Raw genomic sequence first — 13,879 nt, 5'->3', positions numbered from 1 at the left:
CTCGGCCTGGCAGCTCCCAGCAGGCTCACAGCCAGTGAGCTCAGCAACCTTGTGTGCCTCTCACTGGGGACCACAGGGGAATAACTAGATCCCTGCATCCCACCTGTGAGACTTAGGGCTGCCAGCTCACACTAGCCCAGAGATTCAGGGGGACACTGGGACACACATTATTTCTGCCCTCAGAACTTCAAACACTTCAAGGCTAAGAGTCCACCCACTCTCGGGGGTTTCTAACGATGGAAAGGGGAAGAGCCTAAGGTCCATATAACTCTCCTTTCCTCTCCCTCCATCTCCTCCCCCACTAACTTCCAAAGAGCTTTTATGGGCTCCCTGCCCCTTCAGTGTACCCTTCTCCTTTCTCTCACATGGTCCACTGTAGAATGCCAGTCCTCCCGATATAACAAGCCCACTCCAAAGGAAACTGTGCTCACCAGGGCTGCTGCTTTCAGATAGTCATCTTATGGGGGACTTAGGAAATGCAAATTTGATCTGCAAAGCTCAACAATGAGTTTCCCCTCGCTCCCCCTCCCCTGCCTTTCTCTCTCTCTCTCACACATGTAAACACACACACACACACACACACACACACACACCATGGAGGATGTTGAGTTAGCCTCAGTGGGCAGAAAGCTATAGCAACCAGGAACACCTAGAGATTCCTGGAGATGAAAAGAGAAGGGTTAGATAGTGTCTGAAGTGCTGTTCCCTCACTTGTGTGAGTGTGCTGCCCTCTCTGCTGTTAGCTGGGGCAGGCGAGATGGAACACAGGATGCATGGCAGGAAGGCAAAGAAAGAGGAGAGCAATGTGCCTTTCAGACCCAGTAGCATGGCTCCAAGTCAGCCATGGCAGGGACTGCCATTAAAAACATCATACCTGTTGTCTCAGCACCAAATGCAACAGTACAAGAGGCAGGGTCACGCCTGTACTAATGCCAGAGCAATCCTGGAAAGCTGTTTTTCAAAGACCAAGCTCACCAGGTGCAATGGAGGGCACCCGGTAATCCCAGCTACTCAGGAGGCTAAAGCAGGAGAATCGTGAGTTTGAGGCCAACATGGGCCACTAAGTAAGGCCCTGTCTCAAAATTTAAAACATAATAATGTCCAGCTTAATTCAGCTCTTGTCTCGCTCTCCTGTGAAAGGAGATGGAAATAGAAATAGATTCATTGAAAATTCCTCCAATTGTGTTTAATTAATCAGAAATTCACTGCATGAACTTTCAAAGATAGATGTGAGCCCTTCCTTCCCTCCTCCCTCCCCGACCCTCCTTTCCTTCCTATATTCCCCTCTTTCTTTTGTCCATTCTTTCTTCTCATGCCCAAGGCAGCTCTGGCCAGGGCCCCTCCTCCGGGCAGTGCAGGTGGGCAGAGCCTGGCGGGTGGCCCTGACCTCTGTTCCTCTGCCTGGTTCCATGAAGGGAAATGGAGAGACTGGCCAAGGAGATGCAGGAGAAGAAGCTACAGCAGGAGCTCGGGAGACAAAAGGAGGAGGATGAGCTGAAGCGAAGGATCAAAAAGCTCAAGCCAGGCCTCCCCGGGAAGGAGGAGCCCCCCGTGAAGAAGCCTCCAGTGCCAAACAAGCAGGTAGCCGTCCTCGGAGCAGCACATAACCTCCCACCCGGCCCAGAACATTTCCTCCTCTGGAAAGCAGCCCAACGTGTCTGGTTTTGGCGGGGGCAGAGGCTGGAGGACCTTGTCTCTCCATTTTGGCATCCCTCCCGCCCTGCAAGGGTCAGAGAGGTGAACTCCATCCCCAGTTCAGAGGTGAAGTCCCAGTCCAGGACCTGCAGTTTTGTCTGACCACAGCCCTGCTCTTTCCTCTGCCCGCTGCAGGACCCCAAGTGGGGCTAAATAGGCTGCATTAAAGATCTGCCTCGAGGAACCCCAGGAGGCCCATGTGTTCCTTGACAACAGTCAAGGGTGAGGCTAAAGCCAGACTTTGAGACAAGGTGCAGACAGGTCCAAGTGGGTGACTGTGAGACAGTGACCGCAGCCCAGTAGACCCAGGGCAGGAGAGTCAGCAACCAGGGAGGCCCTCTCTGCTGTCAGCCGCAGGGGCAGTCATGGCTGAACACACAGAATGCACAGCAGAAAGGGGAAGAGAGAGGAGGAGAGGAATTTGGCTTTCAGACCCAGAGCTGAGGAGGAAGCAGGGTCTGAGTACACAGAAGTGGACACAGGTCAAGGATGCCTGATGCCACTGACATGAGAGAAGTATATGACCTCTCAGGGTACCCAGGAGAGAATTCCAGGGACTGACTCCTACCCCTCTTGCATGATGTTACTCATGAAGCCAGGAGGGAGAATTTAGTCACTGTGTGTATGTCAGGCATTCTTTTTTGCAATTAACAGTGTCCATTTCTTACTTGGAAAAAGGTGGGAATAATCTGTGCAGAAGTTGTCTTCCTAAACTTGCTTTTGAAAGACAGCATTTAATTCACTATTAAAAGAAAGACTATCTGGAAAACCGTCAACTGCAAATTATGCCCACTAACTTCATCGCCAAAGTCTCCACCTGGAATCTGTTGGAACTTCAGTGAGGGTTTCCCATCATCCTCTCAGCTCAAGTGACTGCGTCTTGAGCACCCCCACCCCTGGCAAGTCCCCTCTACCAGGAACAGGGCACATCCCTTCACGTATGCTTTGTGGACCTTGGGTGGGGTGGGAGGGGCAACAGCCATCCATCTGGGGGCAAGCGAGGGTATCATCTGAGCTTAGCCTGAAACAATCAATCATACTCCCCGGGGAAATTCTCAAGGCCCCCCCTTGGACTAAGCAGTAGCCTGGCGAGTAAACACTAGCTCAGGAAAATCTGCTGAGACTAGATATATCTTCCAGAAGTGAAAGAAGATCCAGGTGGAAGGGAAGAACTGAAGACGTTCCTGCTTCCTCATCCAAAGGACTGCTCCAGGTCTTGGGTCTTTAGCACCATCCATTTCCCTCTCTCTGCTCTGGCCTCAGTCTTTCTTCTCATCGGCCTCTTTATTTTAAGATTTCTCATGTTCAAGAATCACCCTTTAAAAAAGAAAAAAAAAATCTTCAACCTGGTAGCCCCCTGACCCAGCACTCTGTTCCTCTCCTTCCTCCACAATTCAGAATTTCCAAGAATTACCCTACCTGCAGGCTCCACAGGTTGGCTTCCCATTCATGCCCGGCCTTTCCTACTCTGACTGGGGTGGCCATGATTCCCTCCCGTCAAAGGGTCTGGCAGCCTCTTCATGTCCAGATCCACAGCTCCAGCATTGGCCTGCTCAGCTTCCTTCTCTGAGGGACTTACAAGGTTGACTCCTATTCTTTGAGCTCTTGTTTCCAGTGAAAGCCCTGTTCTTTTTTTATTATTATTAATTTATTTATTTATTCTAATTGGGTATATATGACAGCAGAATTCATTTTGATTCATTTTAGACAATTGCAGCACAACTTTTCATTTCTTTGATTGTACATGATATAACATTGTACCATATGTGCACTCGTACATGTACCTAGGGTAATGAAGTCCATCTCATTCCACCATCTTTCCTCCCCCACACCCCCTCCCCTCCTTCCCCTCCCTCCCCTTTGCCCAAAGTTCCTCCATTCTTCCCATGCCTCCCCCATTATGAATCAGCATTCACTTATCAGAGAGAAGTTTAGCCTTTGGTTTGTTGGTATTGGGTTACTTTGCTCAGCATGGTATTCTCCAACTCCATCCATTTACCTGCAAATGTCATGCTGAGTAATATTTTCATGCTGAGTAATATTCCATTGTGTGTATACACCACGTTTTCTTTATCCATTCACGTATTGATGGGCATCTGGGCTGGTTCCACAGTTGAGCTATTGTGAATTGAGCTGCTATAAACATTGACATGGCTGTGTCACTACAGTGTGCTGATTTTAAGTCCTTTAGGTATAGACCAAGGAGTAGGATAACTGAGTCAAATGGTGGTAACTGGGAAGGGGGACACTCGGTTATACTGTAGGTAGTGACCAGTAGACTGGACGAGACAGGACATCACCAAATAATGACCCAAAAAGTAATGGAACCTACCTGAGGATTTCAGGGGAGGTAGAAAATCAGAGCCTACAAAACAAATTTGAAAGGGAAGGAAGAAAAAGATTAAATGTGGTTTCTATATGCCCAGTTCATTGAATAAATAAATGTTTTCTAAAAGCCTAGGGTAGAGCCAGATTCTAAACTCCCATTTGTTCCCAACAATACACAACATACACAAAACTTGTGTAATTTTAATAACTTCATGCTAAATAGAATCCTTACTCCACGGCAGTCACTCACAAGCTGCTTATATGTATCCACACTTTTAGTCTTCAACAGTCTCTGGCATAGTTATTAATGTCAGTACCAGTACTACTCTCCCCCATTATACAGATGGGGCAGAGAGAAGTGAAGTCCTTGCCCAGCAGTACAGCTGGGACTGAACACAGCCAGCAGGCAGTGCAACTAAGACTCAACACTTGGCCTATTCCAGAGCACCTGAGAGCAGGTGCAGAAGGCTTGATTTGCAGGACTTTTCCTGTTGACCCTTCAGAACAGCAGCTGTCAGCCAGGAGCACACATCCAGGGCATCACACAGCTTTCTCAGAATGCACAGGACCAGATCCCAGCCCAGTCTACAGCAGGGAAAGAACCACGGGATGGTTATTTTAGATAAAAACCCCCCAAAGTGGTTCCTAGGCACGACTGTGCCTGGATCCTATGAGGCCACCTTTTGAAACAAAAATGTCTGTCCTCTTACTGTTTTTTACATAGTCTCCTCACCCTTAGTAAACTGTATAAAACCTCGTTTCTGTGTTTTACCTTCTAGATTATTACTTCCAGCAAACCAGATCTCAAGATGGAGCCGCTAGAAAGGAAAATTTCTGTCTGGGAGCAACTAACGGTGGAGAAGGAAGAACAAAGCAAGAAAAAAAAAACCATGACCGATGTCAACTCGTTTGGGGTTCCTCTTGTCCCGGAACAAGAGGAGAGTGAAGGGGACTTCCCAAAGGACTCTGAAAAGCAATTGGCCCAGAAGTTCAAGGCCTATGAGTTGAGCCTGAAGGATATCCAGGCCATGCTGGTGTTCTGGGACCGCAAGCAAGGAGTTCAGCTGCCTCACGGAGGGATGGAGGAGGTGCCCCACGAGCCCGATGACCAGCGCCAGGCTCCCTCGGGGCGGCGGGGCCGCAAGGACCGGGACCGGGACCGGGAGCGCCTGGAGAGGGAGAAGGCCGAGAGGGAGCGGCTGGAGAGGGAGAAGGCCGAGAGGGAGCGGCTGGAGAAGCTGCGGGCCCTGGAGGAGCGCAGCGACGGGGAGGGGGAGGGGGAAGAAGACCACGAGGGCAAGAAGGACCTGGGGGTGCCCTTCATCAACATCCAGACTCCGGACCCCGAAGGCTTGAACTGGAAGCAGGCCCTGGAGAACGACAGGCTTCCCAAGGCCGAACAGGTAGGAGTGGTAACAAATGAGGCAGCAGGTACCGCCCTGCCCCGTCCAAACGGTCCTTCCTGTTGAAGATCCTCATCCCTTAATTTGATTCATCTCTGATGCTCCCGGGATAAAAGACAATAATGACTTAGAGGGACCTTTGGGCATTGGCAAAATAAAATCCATAGAAAGTCCCACCAGTCTTAGTATTCTATCAAACCTCACAGCCACCCGTACTGCTCATCTTTGATGTTTTCATCACTGTATTATGGCATGGCAAGGCAAGTGACTCCTCTACTCCAAAATCTCTTCCCCCAAAGCCTCCCACAGTGACAGAAACCATCCTATTAGATACCCTTCTCCGCCTGCATTTGTGAAAACCACCCTGGCCAGTGGAGGCATAGGGGGTATATTATACCTTTTATCCATGTGTCCTGGGAAAAGAGATGTCTCTGGAGAAGGGTCTGAGGAGTTCCCAGAGGGGCAGGAAAATTCAAGTCAGGATCAGCAGGCTTCTTGACATATGTGACGGAAAAGAATTTCAGCATAAGCCAGACAAGGGCATAGACAGAGGTTTATTTAGGAATGTAGATGCCTTGGGCTGGGGATCCAATATTTATAGCAGGGCTGTATCAGGAGCCAGACTGGAAGTGAGGCCAGGATGGAGCTGCACAATTTCATGTCCATTTTCCCTGCACATACGTGTTTCCCTTGTTTTAGAGCATGGGCCAAGGGCCTGTTGCTCAAGATTTCCACCTGTGCTTTCTGCATCTCAATGGCTCATGGGCGCTTCCTTTAAGATTCAGTGTATCTCTCTGTTTATCCTAAATACCTATGTCATAGGAACAGGTTTCCTTCTGGAAAGGACCAGAAAGTACAATTTTAGGTTGTAGTTCATACACTCTGTATCACATCCATTCGTCTCAGCCTTGGGATGGTGAAAACAGCCTTCAATAATATGTAAGCAGATGAATATGGCTATGGTCCAATAAAACTTTATTTACAAAAAACAAGTAGCAGGCCAGAGTTGGCAGGGGAGAGGAGGAGCTTATGTTCTCTGACCTCTGATTAGTTTATCAGAAACTAGGTACAATGTTTCAAAGTAGAGAATGGAGCCGGAGAAGGTTACATATACTCAAGTGTTAGTGGAGAGTAATCCCCAAAGGGGCAGACTTCAAATGATGTGGCCTCACAACAAGTCTTCCCATAGTGGTCCAAGGTGGGGCCATAGGAGAAGTCTGTGGAGGACAAACCCCAGCAGCTCAGTTCACAGTTTTGCCTCAATACAAAAGAAATTGTGATTTTTTTTTTCCAAAAATACACCTTTTGAAAAAGACCGACAGCCAAGAACATCTCCTTGTATTGCTTTATACCCTTCACATCCGAAGTCATAGGTTAGACTTGCTTGGAGAACCTCCTGGCTCTGGTAGTTTAATAACTGGTACCAGCAGTTCAATGCTTTCCTCACAGACATTCTAAATACTGGGACGGTGTGTGGAGGGGGAAGTCCAGCTCCTGGCCCCTGGGATGAGAGGCACAGGGTGATTACATAACAGTGGTTACTTGCTAGACCTAACAGGCTACTTGGTCCATAGATTGAGCACTCAATAGCATTTATTTTTGTGATGAAAACAATTAGTATGGGTGTAGCCTGCTTATTCTGATGATATTTGCATGCTGGGAAGTCAATTTTCAACTCATCTGTTCTGGAAATTGCTCGTGCATTATGTATCAGAGATGACTGGGATGCTGTAGGAGTACATTTTCTCTCTCAAGGTTCTTCTTGACCTCTCTCCATTCCCATCCTTTATTGCATTCCTAGAATCCTTGGCGGATTTTTTGTTTTATGCTCTATTTGACCTGCTCCCATCCTAACTTTCTTTCACCTTTGAAAGGAAAGAGCATTTAAAGTGAAAGAAAATAGAAGCATGAAATATGAACATGGATGAAGCAACTCTACATTGTCGGCGTCAGAACCTTACTTACCAGCTGGTCTGTTCATGCAGATTGGTGCTAGGTTTTGGGTCATGTCAACCTGGTTTTTGTCCTAATGGGGTTTACAGTCAAGTTGCAAAGACAGATCATCAACCAGTCACAATACAGCATAGCAAAGACTACAGAAAATATAGGGAGCCCACAGTCTGTCTAGGGTACAGAGGTCTAGAAATCCCTGCAGAGCTGTTCAGAAAGTCCTTGATGCCTGTTCTTGAACCATTCTTATTGCAGGTGTGTCCGTCAAGAATGTTGAGGGATGGGGGGTAGGGGTGAGCCACTCCTGCTGTCTCAAGGAGGTGGTTGAGATTTGCCTGGCCTCTGCATAGGAAAGTAATCAGGCCTTTCTTTTAGATCCTGGACATCTTGGGTCTGGGGTCCTCTGGACCACCCATCCCACCTCCCGCCTTGTTCTCTATCATCTCCTACCCTGTGAAGCGGCAACCCATCGCCACCATTGACATCTTGAAACACTTTGTGTTTGTGACTCCACCAACGGATGAGGTCTCCCTGGTAGAAGAAAAGAAAGAACCAGACGCAGAATTTGAACTTGGCACCAACACTATCTCTCCAAAGGTAAAGCATCTGCTGCTGGTTCTCCTGACCTTGGCAGGACTTCAGAGGGCAGAAGGAAGGTCACCACCCCAAAGTGGCCAAATCCTGACCCTCCCTCTCCCTTCTGCCATCCTGTGCAAGCCTCTCCAGGCTGCACCTTCCCTGCATATGACTCGCCCTGCTTCCCAAGAGGAGGCTGAAAATAATGGCGATTGACCTTCCAACCTTTCCAGTCCCCAGGGGAGGGTCTAAGGAACTGGTTACATTACTCTGAAGCTCAACTGCAAGAAAAAAGTAAGCAAAACTAGCTCCTTTAAAAAGATACCCAAAAAATGTATTATGAAGCTAAGGTGCTTTACACAGTGCCTAAAAATACAAGGATCCACAGATTCCAATTCAGGGAACACAGCCAGGAAAAGAATCAGTTATTAAAGAGATTAAGATGGAAAGATTGGATATTTTGAGTAAAGTCACTTTTTATCTCCTTACCTGATACTATAGTAAAATAAATTCTAGTTGGAATAAAAATAGATATAATCAAAATAGAATCATGTAAAAATAGAAGAAAATTATACAGAATTAGTAGAATAAATCACAAAGGGAAATAGATATGATAGCAATAATATGATATTAAAATTATAGAGGTATTTTTTTATCCCCTGAAAACACTGGCCCAAAAGTTTAATCTCTCCACACATGCTCCCACGAACTATGTACCTCTGCAGAGAGAAAATAAAATTACCTGTACTCTGCGGCACTGTCCTAGCATCTGTAACCTAGTGTTGAAGCATAAAGTGCCCGGTACCACCTATGAGTCAAATCAAGCTTTTAAGCCGAATTTACAGGAAATAGAGGGAGAAAAGGAGTAAGTTCAATGGCACTGTGAGAAGAGTCAGAACAATTGAAAGTATGAAATATACTGTAAGAACATAGATATGATCTCTCCAAAGAGTCAGGACAATTGGGACAAGGTAGGAGGCTGGAGATTAAAGATACTAAACTCTAGGTTCAATCTATAGCACAAAAACAAACAGAAAAAAAAAAGATACTAAATAGATTTCATGATAACCAATATAGGAGCAAATGGTTATAAAAAGAAATGCCTGGGACAAATAGGAAAATTTTAACATGGACTGTATGCCAAATGATAGCCTGGAATTATTGTTCAGTTTCTTAGATGCTGTAACAGTATTATGGTAGTCAAGGTAGTCCTTGATCTCAGGCACAGGCTGAAGTACTTAGAGGCAAAGAGTTACCATCTGCAACTCACCTTCAATGGTTCCAAAGGAAAAACAATGGATGAAATAGATAAATATTACCAGCCGGGCCTGGTGGCACACGCCTGTAATCCCAGCAGCTGGGGAGACTAGGGCAGGAAGATCACAAGTTCAAAGCCAGCCTCAGCAAAAGCAAGGTGCTAAGCAACTCAGTGAGACCGTGTCTTAAATAAAATACAAAATAGGGCTGGGGATGTGGCTCAGTGGTCAAGTGCCCCTGAGTTCAATCCCCGGTACCAAAAATAAATAAACAAATATTACCCACTGTTAAAACTAGTTATGACTGTACTAGGCCTTCAACTTTGAAAGTTTTCTAAAATAAAAAGTTAGAAGTGATAAATAAATTAAAAGAAAAAAAAATTAGTCAAGAAACATGAAAATACCCCTAGAAAAATGGAACCTTCTTATTAAAAGTGACATACTAAATATATGTTTATTCTACTACTTCAATAGTAGTAGAATAAACATATAATAGTAAGAGATTTTTTTAAACAGCATAAATCCTAAAAACAAAGAGAAGGAGAGAGGAGATGACCGGGAATAAAATATGCCAACAGAATATTGGAGATGAGATGTTGAGTGAACAAGACAGCTGGTCTCGCAATGCCAAAGAAGTTGGAAGCCCTGTTGTTATGGGTGGGCTGAGTACTGTCAAGGGCTGAAATCCTGGTCCCACAGCCTCCCTGCCGACTTCAGGTTTTCTCTGGGGTTTCAGCCTCCTCTTCGGGGAGCAAGGTCTTATCATTGGCAGGCAGGCTGGACCCCACCTGTCACGCAGCAGCACCCACAGTACCCCCACCCCAGACTGCAGACGAGTCAGGGGAATCTCCATCTTTGCTGGTGTGTACCTAAGATGAGTATTTAAGACCCTGTGCTCATTTTTAATGAAGGTCCAAGAGGAACAGCCCACCTCATCTAAGGGGGGAAGACAGAAAACAAAAGAAAAACCAGAACAAACCCGTGAGACTCAGAAGGAAAAACGTCGCATGGCCTTCAACAGGAAGGGCCTTGCTGGGGGGCCTGCTGGGATCATCACGCCCCTGACCGACATGGACCAGAACAACTTCAGCGGGCAGCACTCTCAGGAGAAATTCATCAGGTGGGCCTCCCGGCTGCCCAAGGGAGGGGGACGCAGAAGCCCCACACTGAGCTATCACAGCACCAGAGGGGAACAGGGCTGGGCTGCTTGTGGGGCCCTGTGACCCGCAGTGCTAACCCCAGCAGGGCAGGGCCTCTCCCAGGCAGCTCTCCTACCCTCTCTTGCCAGAAGGAAACACTCTCACTTTAAAAGCCTGTGTGTTGCCAGGCCCGGCACCACATCTATAATCTGAGCAGCTCCGGAGGCTGAGGCAGGAGGATCAATAGTTCAAAGCCAGCCTCAGCAATTTAGCGAGGCACTAGCAACTCAGTAAGACCCTGTCTCTAAACAAAACACAAAATAGGGCTGGGGATGTGACTCAGTAGTTGAGTGCCCCTGAGTTCAGTTCCCAGTAACCAAAGTGGGGGAAAAAAAAAAGTCTGTGTGGTCATTTCAGGCTAAATCACTTCCGATGGATCGTGCCAGCCAATGGAGAGGTGACACTCCGAGTACACTTCTCTTCTAATAGTCTGGGGAACTTTGATCAAACCTTTAACTTTGAGATACTCGGAACTCGCCGCCAGTACCAGCTTTATTGCCGAGGTGTCTGCACTTACCCGTACATTTGCCAAGACCCAAAGTAAGTGTATTTTATTTCAAAAGAAAAGGTTATCGTTTTCCTCCATGGTACTTTAAACAAGGCTGCTGTTAATAATAACATAGAACTGGTACAGCATTCCTGACCCTTTTGTTGTACAAGGCCTCAGTGTCTCAGACATTGACCAAGAGCCTCAGAGATGGGACGGTGCCACAAGTGAGTTCCAGACTCAGTTAGATCAAGTGTAAAAGGGGAGGGCAAGATAATTTGCTTATTTAATTGTTATGCAAATTTAAACCAATTTCATATTTGCTGTAGGATTTTTTCATCTTATAATGCAAATATGCATGCGAATCTCCATGGGTGGGCTTTTTTCTGAGCTGAACACCCCTGTGCAGTTTATGCACCACATAGAGATTCCTGGCTGAGCAAGCTAGCAGGGCTAATTCCCTGGAGGAGGGGGCCTTTTATACATGTCTATCCAGAGGAGCCTTTTGCAATTCTCACCAAAGGGCCCCATTGAACCAGGAACTAGTTTTCCGTAGAGATTCTTGGAAATTTTTCTAGCTGGGCTCACTGGAACAGAATGCCCAGTTCAGCTCTATTATCAGCCCTTGTTGTGGCAGATACCCCTGGAATCTTTTCTCTGAAGTGCAAACCTTACTGTCCTCCCTTGGGGTGGGAAAGCCTTGACAAAGTTCCTCCAATTACTAGTAACTGTCTTCAGACACTTGGCCCCTTTGCAGAACAGGGAGCGCTAGGTTCTACACACATCAAGTGCTGTTGTTGAACTTCCATTCAAGTAGCTCACCTCACCTCTTCCTCCCCTGGGTTCAGAGTGGTATTCCCTCAGCGGAAGAAGGACATGAAGCCAAATGAGGTCATCTTTAAGCAGTATATTATGAGCTTGGAGAAGTTTTCCTTTGGACCACTCCTTTGTGGAAAATCAAGAGATAAGTAAGCGTTCCCTTATTTTAAAACAGTTTTCAAATGCCTGGGTTGGGCTTATGAATAGTACAAGATTTTTTTTTTTTAATGTAGACATAGCTTTAGCTGATTCGGTGTCAGTTAGAACCAAATCACAAATCAGGATAACTAGGTTATGCTTAAACACCCAGATGAATTGAAGACCACCAAATGAGAAACCCTGGGAGAGGGCCAGGTTTTGAAGAGTAGGATCAAGAGGTCGCTTTGGGATCTGCTAAGTTTGAGATGTTTGAAAGATATCTCTAAAAGCCACCTAAAGTGGAGAATAGGATATATGATTTGGATTCTCAAAGGAGAGCTCTGTCTTCAAGACTGAAAAAGCCATAGGCACAGATGAGATGGGCTAAGAGGAAAGCATTTTAGAAGAGAAGGACCAAAGATGGAGCCCCAGAGAACCTCACCATGCACAGGAGGAACCACAAAGGAGATGAGAAAGAGGGCCAGAGCTATTAAGAGAGACCAGGAAAGGGTGGTGTCATGGATCCAGGAGAAGAAAGAAGGATCATTTTTGTTGAATGCACTGAGAGGACAGAAGGATGAAGGCATAGACAGTCACAGGGTTTAACAACATGGAGATCATGCCCTTCAATAGATGAATGGATTAAAAAACTGTGGCATTTATACACAATGGAGTATTATGCAGCACTAAAAAACGACAAAATCATGGATTTTGCAGGGAAATGGATGGCATTAGAGCAGATTATGCTAAGTGAAGCTAGCCAATCCCTAAAAAACAAATGCCAAATGTCTTCTTTGATATAAGGAGAGTAACTAAGAACAGAGTAGGGACGAAGAGCATGAGAAGAAGATTAACATTTAACAGGGATGAGAGGTGGGAGGGAAAGGGAGAGAGAAGGGAAATTGCATGGAAATGGAAGGAGACCCTCAGGGTTATACAAAAGTACATACAAGAGGAAGTGAGGGGAAAGGGAAAAATAATACAAGGGGGAGAAATGAATGACAGTAGAGGGGGTAGAGAGAGAAGAGGGGAGGGGAGGGGAGGGGAGATAGTAGAGGATAGGAAAGGCAGCAGAATACAACAGACACTAGTATGGCAATATGTAAATCAATGGATGTGTAACTGATGTGATTCTGCAATTTGTATACGGGGTAAAAATGGGAGTTCATAACCCACTTGAATCAAAGTGTGAAATATGATATATCAAGAACTATGTAATGTTTTGAACAACCAACAATAAAAAAATAAAAAAAAAAACCTGTGGCATTTATACACAATGGAGTATTACGCAGCACTAAAAAACGACAAAATCATGGATTTTGCAGGGAAATGGATGGCATTAGAGCAGATTATGCTAAGTGAAGCTAGCCAATCCTTAAAAAACAAATGCCAAATGTCTTCTTTGATATAAAGAGAGCAACTAAGATCAGAACAGGGAAGAAGAGCATGAGAAAAAGATTAACATTAAACAGAGACGAGTGGGGGGAGAGAAAGGGAGAGAGAAGGGAAACTGTATGGAAATGGAAGGAGACCCTCATTGTTACACAAAATTACATATAAGAGTTTGTGAGGGGAAAGGGGAAGAAAAAACAAGGGAGAGAATTAAACAACAGCAGATGGGGTAGAGAGGGAAGATGAGAGGGAAGGGGAGGGGGGATAGTAGGGGATAGGAAAGGTAGCAGAATACAACAGTCACTAATATGGTATTATGTAAAAATGTGGATGTGTAACCGATGTGATTCTGCTACTTGTATTTGGGGTAAAAAATGGGAGTTCATAACCTACTTGAATCAAGTGTATGGAAGATGATATGTCATGAGCTTTGTAATGTTTTGAACAACCAATAAAAAAAAAAAAAACATGGAGATCACCAGTAAGAGTCCTTTTGGGGCACTCCTGAGAGTGAATCCCAAGTTTAGTAGGATGAGGAATCAATGAACAGTGAAAGAATGAAGACATGGTGTGAAGAAAACTCTTTGGAAAAGCTTGTCTAGGAGGAGAGATGGGATAGAGTCAAGGTGGAGAGAG

At 45.8% G+C, this 13,879-nt stretch overlaps 1 protein-coding gene across 2 annotated transcripts in view; it reads left to right on the top strand.

Annotated features, from left to right (window-relative positions):
* Hydin (HYDIN axonemal central pair apparatus protein) overlaps positions 1-13,879 on the top strand; it is a 380,287-nt gene that overhangs the window by 289,116 nt on the left and 77,292 nt on the right. For both annotated transcript variants that reach the window (XM_048792466.1, XM_048792467.1), the window contains 6 exons: positions 1,416-1,581; positions 4,803-5,426; positions 7,752-7,973; positions 10,120-10,328; positions 10,765-10,947; positions 11,743-11,862. In XM_048792466.1, the coding sequence (XP_048648423.1) occupies positions 1,416-1,581; positions 4,803-5,426; positions 7,752-7,973; positions 10,120-10,328; positions 10,765-10,947; positions 11,743-11,862 (1,524 nt within the window). The remainder of the gene's footprint in view (positions 1-1,415; positions 1,582-4,802; positions 5,427-7,751; positions 7,974-10,119; positions 10,329-10,764; positions 10,948-11,742; positions 11,863-13,879) is intronic.

Source organism: Marmota marmota, unplaced genomic scaffold (assembly GCF_001458135.2).
Source record: "Marmota marmota marmota unplaced genomic scaffold, marMar, whole genome shotgun sequence".
Taxonomy (NCBI): Eukaryota; Metazoa; Chordata; class Mammalia; order Rodentia; family Sciuridae; genus Marmota; species Marmota marmota.
This window is presented reverse-complemented; position numbering and strand designations above follow the sequence as displayed.